The sequence below is a fragment of the Podarcis vaucheri genome (genome assembly GCF_965113315.1).
Source record: "Podarcis vaucheri genome assembly, chromosome: 5".
Lineage (NCBI taxonomy): Eukaryota > Metazoa > Chordata > Lepidosauria > Squamata > Lacertidae > Podarcis > Podarcis vaucheri.
The window spans coordinates 16,797,589-16,814,060 of record NC_138763.1 but is presented as its reverse complement, the minus strand read 5'-3'; the positions used below and the strand labels follow the sequence as shown (position 1 = coordinate 16,814,060).

General features: G+C 45.5%; 1 protein-coding gene across 8 annotated transcripts in view; it reads right to left on the bottom strand.

The window, feature by feature from the left end:
- PHC3 (polyhomeotic homolog 3) overlaps positions 1-16,472 on the bottom strand; it is a 60,726-nt gene that overhangs the window by 40,799 nt on the left and 3,455 nt on the right. For 4 of the 8 annotated variants that reach the window (XM_082224018.1, XM_082224017.1, XM_082224016.1 and 1 more), the window contains exons 2-6: positions 13,742-13,892; positions 12,630-12,788; positions 11,499-11,576; positions 10,406-10,564; positions 1,981-2,079 (exon numbers count right to left, since the gene is read on the bottom strand). In XM_082224018.1, coding sequence (XP_082080144.1) covers positions 1,981-2,079; positions 10,406-10,564; positions 11,499-11,576; positions 12,630-12,788; positions 13,742-13,870 — 624 coding nt within the window. In that variant the 5' untranslated portion in view covers positions 13,871-13,892. Of the gene's footprint in view, positions 1-1,980; positions 2,080-10,405; positions 10,565-11,498; positions 11,615-12,629; positions 12,789-13,741; positions 13,893-16,472 lie in introns of those variants that run through there. The other 4 variants (XM_082224019.1, XM_082224020.1, XM_082224022.1 and 1 more) reach the window with 4 other exon arrangements.

The window sequence follows — 16,472 nt, the reverse complement described above, 5'->3', positions numbered from 1 at the left end:
GTGGTTAAAAAGCATGGATCCACATGGATCCTAAGGATTTTTGCACTGGGTCACCCCAAATTCACCATCAGAGCACATAGCATGTCCATGGCTACAGCCTGCCCCCCAAAAATCATGCACCCACTGTTGCCTGGGGCTGCAATGGTGCAAAAACGTGGTTACAAAGCATGGATCCACATGGATCCTCAGGATCTTTGCATTGGGTCAGCCCAAATTCACCATCAGATCACATGTCTGTGGCCACAGCATGAAGCACAAAAATGATACATCCACTGTTTCGTTCAGAATATTTTTTCCCTTGTTTTCCTCCTCTAAAAACGATGTGCGTGTTATGGTCAGGTGCGTGTTATAGAGCGAAAAATACGGTATACACTTTTGGGTTTGCCGCAGTCATAATCTGAAGATTCCGTAACCTGGAGGTTACGCAACATGAGGTACCACTGTAAACATACACAGTGCTTTTTTTTCTAAAGAAATGTTTAGGGGTACTTTCATTTTGACTCAAGAAAATGACCATTCAATAGTTCAAATCGGGGGGAAATGAATACAGTAAATGGACAAAAGTACAAAGTTTCATAAAATGTTTAGGGGTATGTGTACCCCTGCATCCCCCCAGAAAAAAGCACTGTATATGTGAGTGTGTGAGACATGAGGCCCATTAACTGCAGCGGAACTCATGGCTGTATCCAACTAAGTTATATTCAGAGCAAACCCATTGCAATTAATGGACCTAAGTTAGCCATCTACATTATTTTCAGTGGGTCTACTCTAAGGATTAGCATTAACTGTGACCCTCAGTTTCAAGTAAATGTGTTTAGGATCATCGTTTATGCAGAAATAAATTCAGTTATCAATGTGAGCCGATATACGGAACTGCCATGTTAAAAGCTTATAAAACTTTATTATTCTTCATAGTGAATCCTTTATTTCTTTCAAAGGCTCTTTGGCATTAATATGCACTGGTTAAGTCTGATCTTATACATCAATTCTGGGAGCAAGGGGTTCATCAATACTGCAATATTATTTAGTCATTAGGTTTAAAGTCATTTTACATTGTCATCTTAAAAAAAGCATCTATATCTACCTCTTTGGGAAAATGTATCAAAATGTACCAACCTACAGTACAACTATTTTCTAACAGGTTAAAGAGGGTAAGAGGTCATTGAAATTTAAGCGACACCTTTCTAAGGTGTTTTAGATATATGCTTATTGGGCTCAAGAATACGTTACTGCTAACATAGACTGGCCATGTAATATGGCAAAATACTAATGTAGCTGTAGCAGTTCAAAGTCTTAAGATAAAGATATAGATAACAGTTGAATGAGTGGCCCTATAGTGGCTGTGGTTCAACAGTCATCTTGCTCTGTGAGGAGGAGAAAGAGAGAAAGATGGAACATCCTGGAGAATCGACATCATCCAGCTCTCGGTGCTTCAGCTGGGTAGACCTCTCCCACTCCCAACTACTACTACAGTGGTACCTCGGATTAAGTACTTAATTCGTTCTGGAGGTCCGTACATAACCTGAAGCACCACTTTAGCTAATGGGGCCTCCTGCTGCCGCCGCGCCGCTGCTGCATGATTTCTGTTCTCATCCTGAAGCAAAGTTCTTAACCCGAGGTACTATTTCTGGGTTAGCGGAGTCTGTAACCTGAAGCGTCTGTAACCTGAAGCGTATGTAACACGAGGTACCACTGTACAGAGAAACTCAAGAAGCATCTTGCCCTGAAGGTAAATGGGATCTAGCATTCACAGGCTTCTACACCCCCCTACCCCATAGTTTGTCTGTTGTTGTTTTTAAATTTTATTTATCTTACAGTTTTAATACTTTTATATAAACCCCTTTGCGAGGTCCGCTTGAAAAGCAGTATATAAATAATGCAGCATTAGATACAAAGAGTAGAACAGCATGCCGATCACTCACAATGGATCTGGAAATGGATACACACACACACATGCTCACACGACCCACGTGAGCTCACCTGAGTAGCCGCAGACTGACAGGGAAACGAAGAGGACGACGACACAACAGGAATGTCAGACTGGACAGCCGCCACAGTGGTAGCAGGTGTAAAAATCAGCTGTGGAAGGTAGCAAAAAAGAAAATTGAGACACACACTGTACCATGAATGCACACAAACAAACAAAAGCTTAGATAGAAAATTCTCTCAGGTTTTTGTTTTTTTAAAAAAGCTGCAAAGATTTGCTGCAGTATTCCAGAATAATGCAGCTTTCCAGTCTTTCACCAAGTAGCTCAGCCACAGGAGAGCTAAAGCAGAGAACAGCACCAGGACTGCAGGGAGTGGAAAGGAAGAGTTTTAAGCCTTCCGACTCACCTGCAATGTTCCTGATGGAAATCCCTCCTTCCTCAGAAGCTGCTCTTTGCATCGGAACACAGAGAGGAAAGGGAGGCAAACAACTGATTTGCTCACGCTCTCCAAAAGAAGGAGAAACGCAGAACCAGCAGATCCCTGCATTAATTTATTTATGTGGAGTTGCAAAGTGATATCCAATTCCAAGGAGAGGCAGAGAGGCCAGTGAGATCACAAAGCCTTTTCAAGGGATGGCACATTAGGAATCAGCAGGCTTGACCAGGAATGGAAGAAGCACATGCAACAAGTCCACAAAAGCCATGACCAGAGGATGACAGAAGGAACTGTAAACTGGGCCATTGGTGTTGCATCTCCATATACATCTGAGACATGACTGGTGAGGAGCTGCAGGCAACATCTCTAAAATCCCACAGGTGAAAAAACACAAACTCGGGGATGTCTACAGCAAGAGATGGTGTGCTCCCTTCAGAAATATTCCCCACTATCCTAAGTCTAGCAAGAAAAGTAGCATAGTTATTTTAATTACAGGCCTGAACCAGGTAATCCCCTAACAAAACAAGCAAACAAAAAACAAAACACTTGCTGACCCCACAGATCATCTTTGCCAACTCTTTGTCCCTTCAAATGAATTATTCTAGTCATGCCCCACAACAAACTTCATCAGAGAGATTGATTTAACAAAAACAGAACAGCGTATTTCCCCCGTTAATGCTTAAAATCATTCTCAAAGAGAATCATCAGAAGAAGAAATCAAAAAGGCTCAACAGCACAAACTTTTTTTTAAACAGTTCTTTGCCAATGATTTTACACATCATTTTCAAAGGTTTCCAATTCATACTCATAAAAGTCTTTCACTCATAAGGAACTGGGTTTAAAGATAAACAATCATGGAACTGGCCCTGGTGGATGAACATCCTGGCCTGATGCTACTTAAGAAACAGCTTAGTCCATTTAGTATCTAAGAAAAAGTTATACAGAGGAAGTGGATCAGGGGTATTCCTGCCCATGCAACAGTATGATATCACACAAAGGGCTAGCCAAAAGTTCTTCCCTTAATATACTCCAACTGTTCAATGGCACTTTCTTCTATATAGAACAGGGGTGCAGAACATATGGCCCAGCACAAGTCCCAATCTGGCACATGAGGCTATTTCCCCAAGCCATTTCCATCTGCTACACAGCTCACATCACATGTGGAATCAAGTGTGGGTAAGCAGCAGCATAGCTGCAAAAGAACAAACGGGATCCCCAGTTTTCCCTTGACAAGCGGGGCTTGTTGTCTTAACTATGGATTTGCTTAACCATCCTTTGTTGGGTTACCCTACACCAGATGTTCACCAAGCTACAGAGGAAGAGCAGCTGGAAAACAAAACTGCTGCCAGGGCTAAGTGACTCTCACTTGTGTCCGTCCTGAAAAAGCCCTACTATGAACACCAGACTACATATACTTTGCAAGCAGAGGGAGTAATTTAAAAGGCCCATTCTTCTACTTTAACAATATCTAAGAACATAAGAAGAGCGTCCTGGATGAAGCCAATGGCTCATCTAGTCCAGCGTCGTGTTCTCACAGCGGCCAACCAGACGCCTGTGGGAAACCCACCAGAAGGATTCGAGAACAAGGACACTCTCCCCTCCTGGTGGTTCCAGCTACTGGTATTCAGAAGCACTGCTGCCTCCAACTGCGGCAGCAGAGAATAGCCATCTTAGCTAGTAACCACTGATTGCCCTCTCCCTCCATGAATTTGTCGAATCCTCTTTTATGTTGGAGGTCATCACTGCCTGCCTGTGGAAGCGAGTTCTACAGTTTAACTATGTGTCACATGAAAAAGTATTTTCTTTTATCTCTCCTGAACCTTCCAACACTAAGCTTCATTGGATGCCATGAATTCTAGTATCTGAAGAAGTGTTCATGCACACAAAAGCTCATACCAATAACAAACTTAGTTGGTCTCTAAGGTGCTACTGGAAGGATTTTTTTTATTTTGTTTCGACTACAGCAGACCAACACGGCTACCTACCTGTAACATGAATTCTAGTGTTAGGGGAAGGGGGAAAATTCTGTATCCACTTTCTCTGCACCATGAATAATTTTATAAACTTCATCATGTCACCTCTCACTTGTCTTTTCTCTAAACTTAAAAATCCCAAACACTGCAACCTTTCTTCATAGGGGAGTTGCTTCACCCACTTGATCATTTTGGCTGCCCTTTTCTGAACCTTTTCCAAACCTACTGTCAGGGAACTGACATCAGAGGAAAGGGAGTTGGTAGGGCTCCCAGAGACTGGGAGAGAGTCAGCAGCCAAAGCAGGGACCAGTAGGGGGAGCGAGGGGTCTCTGGAGGAGGATCTCAGTAATGCTGAGAGAGACGCAGCAGCCCAGGCAGGAAACAGCAGGGGAGAGAAAGGGGTGAGAGACACGTCCAGCGAAAATAGCGGGGAGGTGTCAGAAGCAACTGCAGGGAGACCCATGCTTCGCCGGAAGCTGCCACGTCGTGAGTCCAGGAGACGCGTTTCCGTTAAGGAGCTTCTTTGCTGGAAGCGCTTCCGCAGGCAGCCACTGTCAGACTCTACTAGTGACTAGAGCAGACATGTCTGAGGAGCTCTGTCACACACAGAGGTTTGTGGGGCCGCACAAACTCTGAAGGGGCACAATTTTAAGCACAAGCAGCTAATCATCCCCTGACAGCAGTCTGACAGTCTTTGTACGCTGCCTGTGCAGGAGAAAGCATCATGAGCAACCCAGCCGGAACCGGAGAGGCAGGGGTTGGAGCTGGTCCAAGCTTGGAAGAAAGGTATCAAGCTCTGGAGGTCCAACTTGCGCTGCAGACGGCGAGGCTTGAGGAGAGAAGGGCTCAGGATGCTGACAAAAAGGGGAGAACCACTCAGTTCCCCAGAAAGGTACCAGGATTGGTGCAGAAGTTTGGGGGGGACCCCAAGGATTACCATGCCTTTAGGACCGAGATGCAATATGCCCTGAATGTGCAGTTTGATGAGTTCCCTGATGAGGAATCGCGAGTTGCTTTTGTAATTGGGCATCTTGAGAAGGGGGCGCGGGACTGGGTTCGACCCCTGATGGCAACGCACAACGATATCCTAAAGGACACTATGAAGTTCTTTCGTGCAATGGATATCATGTTTTCCAGCGATATTGAGGAAGGGTGGTGCGCAGACAGCTAATGGCTTGCAAGCAGGGAAGCAGATCTGTCCGTGAGTACTGGACTGAATTTACCATGCTGATTCACAGATTGGGGTGGGATTTATCGGCAGCACCCATTCAGATGCTATTTGAAGAAGGTCTTTCTTCGGCTGTGAAAGACGAGCTGTCCAGGAGCCCCAGGGCGGTGTCTATGGATCAGCTGACCAAATCTGCGCTGACCATTGGAGCGCGCCAGGAGGCAAGAGCCTTGGAGAGGCGGGAAGGGAGAGGGGAACGTTGGAAGGAGTTACGCATTCCAGACATTCCTGAGCCAGCTTTCCCGCCGGCAGAGCCGATGGAAATCGGAACAGCCCGCGCGCGCGCAGTTTCAAAGCCCAGTGAGGGGGCGAAGAAGGAGGGAAAGGGAGCCCGGAAATGCTATCTCTGCCAACAGCCAGGCCACTTTGCCAGAGTCTGCCCCCAGAGGAAGGAATGGCAAGGGATGGTGGGAGCAGTTGAGGGGGGAGAGCAGGGAGAAACGGAGCAGGTAAAAGCCAACGCCTGGTTGCCACCGTCAGGGCACTGCAGCCAGGCCAAAGAGCAGTAAAAGTGCCCGTGCCAGAAGCTCCTCGACCTGCTCTAGTAATTGAAGTGTCACTAGAGCTGCAAAATGGACACCCCCTAAAAATAAAGGCGCTGTTGGACTCAGGCAGCTCCTGCAATTTTATGAGCAAGGAGTTTGCTGCTGAACATCAGATACAGACTATCCCTTTAAGCAACCCCCTGCAGCTGACCACGATCGATGGCAGGGAACTGTTGGGAGGAGGAGTCAGCTTGCAGACCGTCCCAATGATAATGAGGGTGGCAAGGCACACAGAACTGATAGCGTTTAATGTGGCCACCTTGGGAGGCGCTCCCATTATTTTGGGAATGAGCTGGCTAGCCCTACATGATCCGCTGGTGGGCTGGCATCAAAGAGTGGTTTCCTTCGGTTCAGCACATTGCTTAGAACACTGCAGGGGGGAAAAGGGGTCAGCAGGGGCCCAAGCCACCCTGGCAGGGACTGAAGTAATGGGGAAGGGGAAGGTGCCACCACAGTATGCTGATCTCAGCGACGTGTTCAGCGAGAAGGAAGCTGACCAACTACCCCCGCATAGGCCCTTTGATTGCCAGATCAATTTACTCCCTGGAGCACAGCTTCCTGTAGGCAAGTTGTATGCCATGTCAGACAGGGAAATGCAGGAGTTGCGAGCGTTCATTGACAAGAACCTGAAGAGAGGCTTCATCAGAGAGTCCAAGGCAGCGGGGGGTAGCCCAGTGTTTTTTGTGGATAAAAAAAACACGGACAAGCCGAGACTTGTATGTGATTTTAGGCGGTTAAATGCAGTGACAGAGCCGGCGGCTTTTCCTATGCCCAGGATTGATGATATTTTGACCAGGGTGCGGAAAGGAAAGATTTTTACAAAGCTGGACCTAAGGGGGGCGTACAACCTGATACGTATAAGGAAAGGGGATGAATGGAAGACCACCATGTTCACCCCTTTGGGGGCATTTGAATACCTCGTTATGCCTTTTGGATTACAAACAGGCTCCGCGTGTTTTCAAGCCTTCATGAACCACGTACTGGGGCCTTTGCTCTACAAGAATTGCGTGGCCTTCTTAGATGACGTGTTGGTGTATTCGGAGAATGAGGAGCAACATGTGAGAGACGTCAGAGAAGTGTTGAGCAGGCTGCAAGCCAACAGGCTGTGGGTGAAACTGGAGAAGTGTCAGTTTCATACCAAGGAGGTGGAATTCCTGGGGTACCGCTTGTCAGACAAGGGGTTGGCCATGGACCCCGGCAAGGTTCAAGCGGTGCTGGAATGGAAAACACCCAAAACCAAGAAGGATGTGCAGAGGTTCCTAGGGTTTGGAAACTTTTATCGTAAGTTCATCCGAAACTTCGCCCACCTGACGGCGCCCATCACGGACTGTCTCAGCAGTAAAAAGAAGTTTGTTTGGACGGGGGAGGCGGAGCGAGCGTTTGAGGAACTGAAAAGGGCCTTCGCCTCTGATGAACAACTTCTACATGTGGATTTACAAAAAAAGCTGAGGGTCGAAACAGACGCTTCTGACAGAGCCATAGGGGCGGTGCTTCTTCTGCAGCCGGGGAAGGAGGGGTCAGAGTGGCGACCGTGTGCCTTCTTTTCGCGAAAGCTGAACAAATCTGAGAGGAACTACACGGTGTACGACCGGGAACTTCTTGCGATTCATGAGGCCTTCCGGAGATGGAGGCACCTGCTAATTGGTGCACAACAGAAGGTGCAAGTGTGCACGGACCATAAGAATCTAGAGTATTGGAGAACTGCGCGAGTGCTCAACCAACGGCAGTTGAGATGGGCCCAGGAGTTCTCCAAATTTAACTTTGAGATTTGTTACGTGCCAGGCCCAGAGAACGTTAGGGCGGACGCTCTCTCACGCAAACCTGAATATTTGGAGGGAGAGGGTGCACCCGAAGAGACCCATGTCATTCCCGAGGACCGCTGGGTGTGTGGGGCGGCATTGGTGGGGCAAAGGGAACTGGTAGAGGGAACGGTGCAGGATGAATACGCCCAGGACAAACTCAGGGGTCTCAGGAGGGAGGGAGACAAACCCGGGGGTTTTGAGGAGAGAAACGGGGCGTTGTACTACAAGGGAGCGTTATACATACCTGAAGGGGAATTGAGGGAAAAGGTACTCAAGCAACTGCATGATAGCCCCACAGCAGGGCATTTTGGGCAACACAAAACCATGTGGCTGGTTACCAGGGAATTCTGGTGGCCCAAGGTCAGGGAAGATGTGCGGGAGTATGTGAGAGGGTGTGACCAATGCCAACGAGCCAAGGGGGAGAGGCGGGCACCGGCAGGTTTATTAGAACCACTACCCACGCCGGAAAGGCCATGGGAGGCAGTGGCAATAGATTTCATGACTGATCTGCCCAGGTCCAAAGGGAAAACAGCCATCATGGTTGTGGTAGACCTGTTAACCAAGATGGCCCACTTTATAGGCTGCTCACATGCGGTCACAGCGGAAGAAAACGCTAAATTGTTTGTGGAAAATGTGTTTAGGCTGCATGGCGCCCCCTTGAGGGTGGTTTCTGACCGAGGAAAACAATTTACTTCCAGGTTCTGGAGGAAGCTCATGAGCTTATTGCATGTAGAGGTGAATTTCTCAACTGCCCGTCATCCAGAAACCAACGGGCAGGCGGAAAGAGCTAATGGTGTCCTCCAGCAATATTTGAGGTGTTATGTGAATGACAGAGAGAATGATTGGGTGGAGAAGCTGGCGTTGGCAGAATTTGCCTACAACAATGCAGAGAACGTGTCCACGGGGATGAGCCCCTTTTTGGCTAATCACGGGTGTCATCCCCGAGCCTTCCCAGGGGGGGAAGGGGAGAACTGGAGCGTTCCAGCCGCAGAACAGTTCGTTGAAGAAATGGAAGCGATCCATCGCCAGCTCCAACTTAATTTAAACAGGGCGAAGGAGGAATATAAGAGGCAGGCAGACAAAACCAGAAGGGAAGGGGAAAGCATTAGGGTGGGGGACCAGGTGTGGCTGTCCACCCAAGGGTTACCATTCAAAGGAGGTTGTAAGAAGTTAAGACCCAAAAGGCTGGGCCCATTTGAAGTCACGCAGCAGGTCAACCCAGTGGCTTTCAGACTCCGGTTACCGAACCACATGAAGTTGCACCCAGTGTTCCACAGGTCGTTGCTGTCACCGTATAAAGGGGACAGAGAAGGGAGGGTCAATAGGGGACCAGCTATGGAGGAAAAAGAACACAGCTACCATGTAGCGGAGATTCTCGATTCCAGGTGGAAGGGAGATCAAGTAGAGTATTTGGTAATGTGGGAAGGGGAGCCGGAGTCGGAAAACACCTGGGTCAGGGCAGAGGATGTAGATGACGAGGTTTTGATAGAAACTTTTCATCAGAGATTCCCTCGTAAACCCCAGCCAGTGGCGAGGTTCCGGAGGGAATACTTCGCCACCACCGACGAAGAAGAAGAGTTGGAGGGGTTCTCTGATTCCGAGGTGGAGGAGGATTCAGCGAGTCGGAACGAAGACCGATGGAGGGAAATGTTCGAGACGTCTGAAGATGAAGAGGATTCTTTTCGGGGTTTCAGCTCCTCACCGCCCAGAGGAGAGAGTAGGGGCGGGGGAGAAGGGGGCCCTGGAGGGGAGGTGGATGTCAGGGAACTGACATCAGAGGAAAGGGAGTTGGTAGGGCTCCCAGAGACTGGGAGAGAGTCAGCAGCCAAAGCAGGGACCAGTAGGGGGAGCGAGGGGTCTCTGGAGGAGGATCTCAGTAATGCTGAGAGAGACGCAGCAGCCCAGGCAGGAAACAGCAGGGGAGAGAAAGGGGTGAGAGACACGTCCAGCGAAAATAGCGGGGAGGTGTCAGAAGCAACTGCAGGGAGACCCATGCTTCGCCGGAAGCTGCCACGTCGTGAGTCCAGGAGACGCGTTTCCGTTAAGGAGCTTCTTTGCTGGAAGCGCTTCCGCAGGCAGCCACTGTCAGACTCTACTAGTGACTAGAGCAGACATGTCTGAGGAGCTCTGTCACACACAGAGGTTTGTGGGGCCGCACAAACTCTGAAGGGGCACAATTTTAAGCACAAGCAGCTAATCATCCCCTGACACCTACGATATCCTTTTTGAGGAAATGCATGCAGGGCTGTTATGTCAAAACCACCAATTATCCGGTACCCACAGAAATGTTCTTGAGATTTCGGCAGGATTCTGCTCCTTTGTAGCCTCGTGATATTTAAACAAGATGCAATTACAAAGCTTAACTGCTAAATTACAGTCACTGTTGGAAACTCAGAAGGGGCAAGGAACCATTAGCCACGAAACAGAAAAGAACAACTAAACCTTAGCAACCATTCAAAAAATAATAATAAAATATAAACTAGCAAGACTTACCATTTGGGCTCGGAGGTACATCTGAGCCTGGCTTGCAGTCAGAGTAGGAGAGGTGCTCCCCAGAAGCATGGTCTGTTGGGTAAGACTGCTGCTACTACTGTTGGAGGTCTGTGAACGGCTTATTAGCTGCGCGGGTGTAGGAGAAGGAGAAAGATTAATCTATGGAAGCAAAAATATTGTTTTATTAACTACCTTCATTCCACAATTTCAAAAAGAGCCCCACAGAAAACAGCGGAACTTGCTTCCAAGTAAACATGTGCAGGGTTGCCAAGCAATATATTGGACTTGCAGTTGTAGTCTGCAGCACAGAATCTAGGTTTGTAAGAAAGTTTATGTCATCTGTCAAAGTTGAATCCTTAAGCACCTGTTTGTTCATCAGGAAGATCACTGCACAAAGCCATAAATTGTAAACTATTGCTAACATGTTAAGAAAAATGTTTAAGTTTAAATATGTAACTTAAACAGACACCAATTCTGATACAGCAGATCTTGCGTTTATCTTCTGATATACCTGATCATAAGGAGGTGTTTCATTTTTATACTAGAGTTTAAAATTATGATTGCAATAAAATGTGCAGCCACATTGCAGAAGATCTGCCTTCTTAGATTTGCCATTTTAATTTTTCCAAATTGCAATTAAAATGTCCAGAATAAGGCTTAATTTAGCCCACACTAAACTCAACGTGTTATTAATAACTGACGTTATCCACCTGTAAAAGTCATGGACACTTATGCTCAAACATTATTATTGATTAAGCCTCTAATTGGTATTCTGCAAAAATTTCCTGTTTTAAGAGATCTGGCAAAATCCACACAAGTACAATCCATGAACATTAAGTTATTCTTGCAAAGCACAATGTCAGGGGGTCACCATAGAGCTTCTTCAATGGCAAATTTATATTTATGTGTTTGCTATTTTTTTCAAACTATTAATGCACTGAGACTCTGTTGCGGACAATTTTTAAAATTGAAGCTTCTGCTCCTCCAGCTATCTGCATGTAAATGTGATCACACAGCTGCATTCCTAACTTTCCGAGAACTGACATGGTAACTTAAGCTAGTTTAAAAGAAAGCACTTTGTTTCGCTACTTACCGATGTCTCCGACATACTTGACTGCTGAGTGACACTGCCATTGGGGGATGCGCACTGCCTCCCACCTGACAGGTTTGCCTAAATAGCAAGCACATCTGTCAAATGTGTCATTTACACTGCAATAAAAAGTATTTAAATAATGTTGAATATGATAAATTGAACATCTAGGCTCAATGGCATTTGCTAGGCAGTCCCATGCTCACATGAAACCCACAATGGTTTTCTCTGTGGCCCGCAGTCTCTTTAACCCTACAGCCAACTCTCTACTTTTTAAGAGGTTGCCAAGTGCTGGATCTGTTATTTTCACTGTGCTGTCTAGAGACCCCAATGAAAGCTTTAGTTTGATGATGGGGCAGGTCCTGTTTAAAAGTCACACATATTCAAAAGAGGATCTAGTTATTGTTTATTAGATCAAACTTCAAGAGCACGAGACTCTTAATTTCAGGGTTGCAGGCTCGAGCCCCATGTTGGGCAAAAGATTCCTGCACTGCAGGGCTTTGGACTAGATGACCCTCATGGCCTCTTCCAATTATACAATTTGATGACTCTTACAATTTTGTGAAGGGCTATGCCCCATGGCAGCCATTTTCTGGGAGGAGCAACAACACTTCCAAATGCTCACAAAGGCCCAGAAAGGTTAGAGACCCATGATTCATGGGAATGTCACAACCAAGAATGTGATATCAGGCTAAAATTGGCGCATTAAATATACATCTCTGATTAAAAACTGACCAGTCACATAGTTAAAATGATTTTGCAAATATTAATTTGATTATTTTGAAGTAGCTGCTGAACTAGCTTAGTCTTCTGTTCCAGATACCCTCTTTACAACATAAAATTGCAAAGTTGAAAAGTCTTTTTAAAATATATCCCCGTGGAAACAACAACACGGTATTGGTTGGCGGTATGATGATCTAGAAGGAGAGAACACTGTCCCTTTTCCCTAGCTGAGCCTCATGCTGCCAGGTAAAACTGTGAACCGAAGCTCTCGCTGATGATTAAAAAACCTGGGGTAAAAAAAAAATCTGTCAAAAACTGTAATTAAGACGAAAGCAGTATCCTGATAATGCATTTTGTGGCACTTTAAGCTTAATTCCCAGATGGTTGCTGTATTTTCTGTTTCAGTCTCACCTGTGGGACACTGGCCAGGCTCTGGAACTGGGTGCTACTTAAATGCTGTTGTTGCAAAGCAGCTGTTTGTAACATGAGATGCTGCTGCTGAGCTGCATACATCTGCTGAAGATACTGCGCTGCTGAGCTTGGCGGACGATGCAAGGCCTGCTGAATAACCTGTGGATTTTAAAGTAACATCATCACAGGGACAGAAATAGAAAACGTGCTGATGCTAGCACATTAAACCATTCAAGAACCTGCGGCTGGTCAGATATACAGGATGCATTTAAAATCAACATATTTCAACTCAACAGTGACCACTAATACACTACAACTGCCATAAATTACTTTATGGATGTTACCGAAAAAGCTGATTTCTTCTCCCACAAAAGGACTTCCCCTCCTTCTCCACTCCCCGCCCCCTCACACTTTGAAAGAGGCTTAGTTGACTGTCAGCTGCCGGAAGCCCCTTTCAAAGCACCATCTTGTGGATCACATTGAAAGGGGCTCTGCAAGTATGGGGCAAAACCATCATCTGAGGTCTCACCCACCTGCAACAGGTTGGAGAAATAAAGATTGCCAGCCAGATCCAGTTCCCCACCAGATATACAGAAATCACCATTGCTTGTCAGGGCTTTTGAATCCTCCATATTTATACTACAGTGGTGCCCCGCAAGACGAATGCCTCGCAAGACGGAAAACTCGCTAGACGAAAGAGTTTTCCGTTTTGGAGGTGCTTTGCAAAATGAATCTCCTATGGGCTTGCTTTGCAAGACGACAATGTCTTGCAAGTTCCTGCTGGGTTTTTTCCCCTCCCCCCTTTTTTCTAAGCCGCTAAGCCGCTTATCAGCTGATCCGATCAGCAGATAAGCCGCTAAAAGCCGCTAATAGCGCTAAGCCGCTTATCAGCTGACCCAATCAGCAGATAAGCCGCTAATAGCGCTAATCCGCTTATCAGCTGATCCGATCAGCAGATAAGCAGCTAAAAGCCTCTAATAACGCTAATCCGCTAATCCTTCAATGGGTTTGCTTCGCAAGACGAAAAAAACCGCTAGACGAAGAGAATCACAGAACGGATTCTTTTCATCTTGCAAGGCACCACTGTATTATTATTGTCAACTACAAAATACCTGCACAGCATGTCGATCTGCACCACTATAGACAGATATCTGAGGTGGCTGAGTACGGGAAGGGGAGGATGTGGTGGTGATAGTAGTTGTGCAGGTAGAACATGTTGTTGTGCTCGGTTCATTCTCCATAGCTGTGAAATTATTCTTCCACCTGGTAAGGAAAAAACGAAAGAAGAACCAATGGCTCAATGTAAGCAACATCCTAGTGTTTGGAAACCAGAGAGGAACATAGATTCTGGTGTGATTCGAATAAGAAAGTCTGCTGGGCATTGCCCTGCGAAATGCAACTTCAAATCGTGGGTCATTCAAGAATGCAAGTTACAATCGCTCACTTGCAGCTCTGCATTTGCAGAACAAGAAAATGGCTTGCCTCAAAAGACTGCTGTGGCTAATTCTTCAGGAAGGAAATCACACCCATTTGAAGACCGAGAGAGGGTGTTACCAGAGTAAGCTATTCAAACTAGTAATTACTGAGTAAGTTTATTTCAGAGTCATAATATTAAAGAAACAAAGTGAAGTTGCCTTATTAATTTGCACTGTACACCCAAAAAGTAACAAATAAAGAACTATTCCAGTTCTTCTGAGCCTAGACTACCTCAAAACCTTTTTTAAAAATCCAGAAGGGATTTGCACTTGAATGGGAATTCTAGATTCTCGCCATGGTTCCAATTTCTGAAAGTGGAGCATTTAAGAGCATTTTATTTGACCAAACTCATGCTTGCTGTCTTAAGAAATGCCTTTATGGAGCTCAGATATGAAGTGATGCCCACAGCAGTCTTGGATAGCCACTACAATAAGGTTGTTAATCTGCCCTTTATATTGGGATCCAAGATATCAATTCCTGAAACCTTTGCTAATTCATGGAAGCAGGCTTACTATGGCAGAAATGGTTTGCTTTCTTTTGTATGACGCTAACAGATCTGTGACACATAAAGAGGCGCTTTCTGCTCTGGCTGAAAGATTGGAAAAAGAGAGGTAGACAATATTGCAATAAATTGCACTGGAGATTCAGAGGTGTAATGGAAGTTAAACTTAATATAAGCTAGCAGATGATACTTAAGAATTCTTACTCCCTTTCTTTAAATCACTGATGCATTGCATTATGCAACTGCTGTATGCTGTATGTTATGATTTGCAGTTTGGCAAACTGTAATGAAATTGTTATGGCCTTTGGTTAATGCAATACACTCTTTGATATGGATTGACCTTTTAAAAAATCATATTGCCTTAGAGGGGAAAATATGATAAAGCAGATGCTATTAACTTGCATATGCTGGATGAATCACCCCATTGTAGTGCTGGATTTAGAGGAGACATTTAAATTTTTCCTTTCAGTCTAGCACTATGATGGGGATGAGTGTGTGTGTGTGTGTGCGCGTGCGCGTGCGAGAGAGAATGTGTGTAGTGTGCTGTGAAATAGACAGTACTGTGTACTTGCATATATGGTGAATGCTGTTAGTGCTGTATGTGTGGCAAGTATGTCTGTGTGCTGCATGAGTGCAAGAGTGCCTTTGGTGCTGGCACACCTGTGAAATACATCATGTGAAAGAATATAGATCATTTAACACATCTCAGCGAGTAACTCAGATACACCTCAGAACGTACACCCAACCAGGAGCTCCAGTTAATCCAAGCTGACAGATGTGCCTGTATCATACGTGTATTCTAAACTACCTATCTGATGTATCCACGCTACAGATTTAAGTATATACTTGAAAAGTAAGAGGTATAACATGAGCAGCAACCCTAACTGTTCATAAAAGGATACCAAGCAGCACAAGCAATCACTTTGATGGGACCTGCTGGCTAGCATAGTCTATGAAATATAGCTGAAAATTCCGATTTTCAATTTATAAATTCTGACTCTGTCTAGATAACACAATTTTCCAGTTTGTACCTCTTTGGAATCTTATGCTTATCTAAGTCCTGCATACAGAAAAACAGAAAACTACAGAATTCCTACACTTTTATTAACATTTCAAATTTTATACTTCTAAGCCAAGAAAGCCGTTTCTTACTAGTTATAAACATATACATTATATATTATTCTCTACACACCAGCAACTACCAGTCTGCTCATTTCTTTAAAAATCTATACATTATCTTCTTGCATTAAGCATTAGCATATATAGAAACACTGGTCCAAGGTTGTTTATAAATTTGTCCTTCTTCCCAAGGAGCTCAGAAAGGTGTTCACCTCAGGACTGCCCTTTGAGGAAGGATGGGCAATACACTGTGGCCTTCTGAACCTGGGTTTTGTGCATTTGTATTTCCGGAGACTCTATAACCAAAGGCTGTAACTGAGTGAATGAGGCTAAACAAGCTGATGCTGAATCCGGATAAGATGGAAGTGATGCTTCTGGGTAATCTTACTGCTCTAAAAAGGGATGTGTTATGCATGTGATAGATGGGGTGGTAATCTCTCCATCTGACCAGAGGGGTACCTTTGGATCAGGACACAGCGGTGGTAATGGCCAAAAGTATATTATCAGGCTCTGACTTGTTTTCAGAGCACTGTTCCACAATTTTGTTTTATGTGGGTTAGGGTTGAAGCTGACTCAGAAGCTACAGTTGGCTCAGGAGGTCTGTAGCATACCTTCTGATAAATACGGGAATGCAAGACATATTGTATACAAGATGAAAACTTCAGCTTCGAAGAGTGGGACCATTTTTTCTGCAATTGTCTTAAGGCTGTGGAATGGTCTCCCTAATAAAGGCAAAAGCCGCTCTC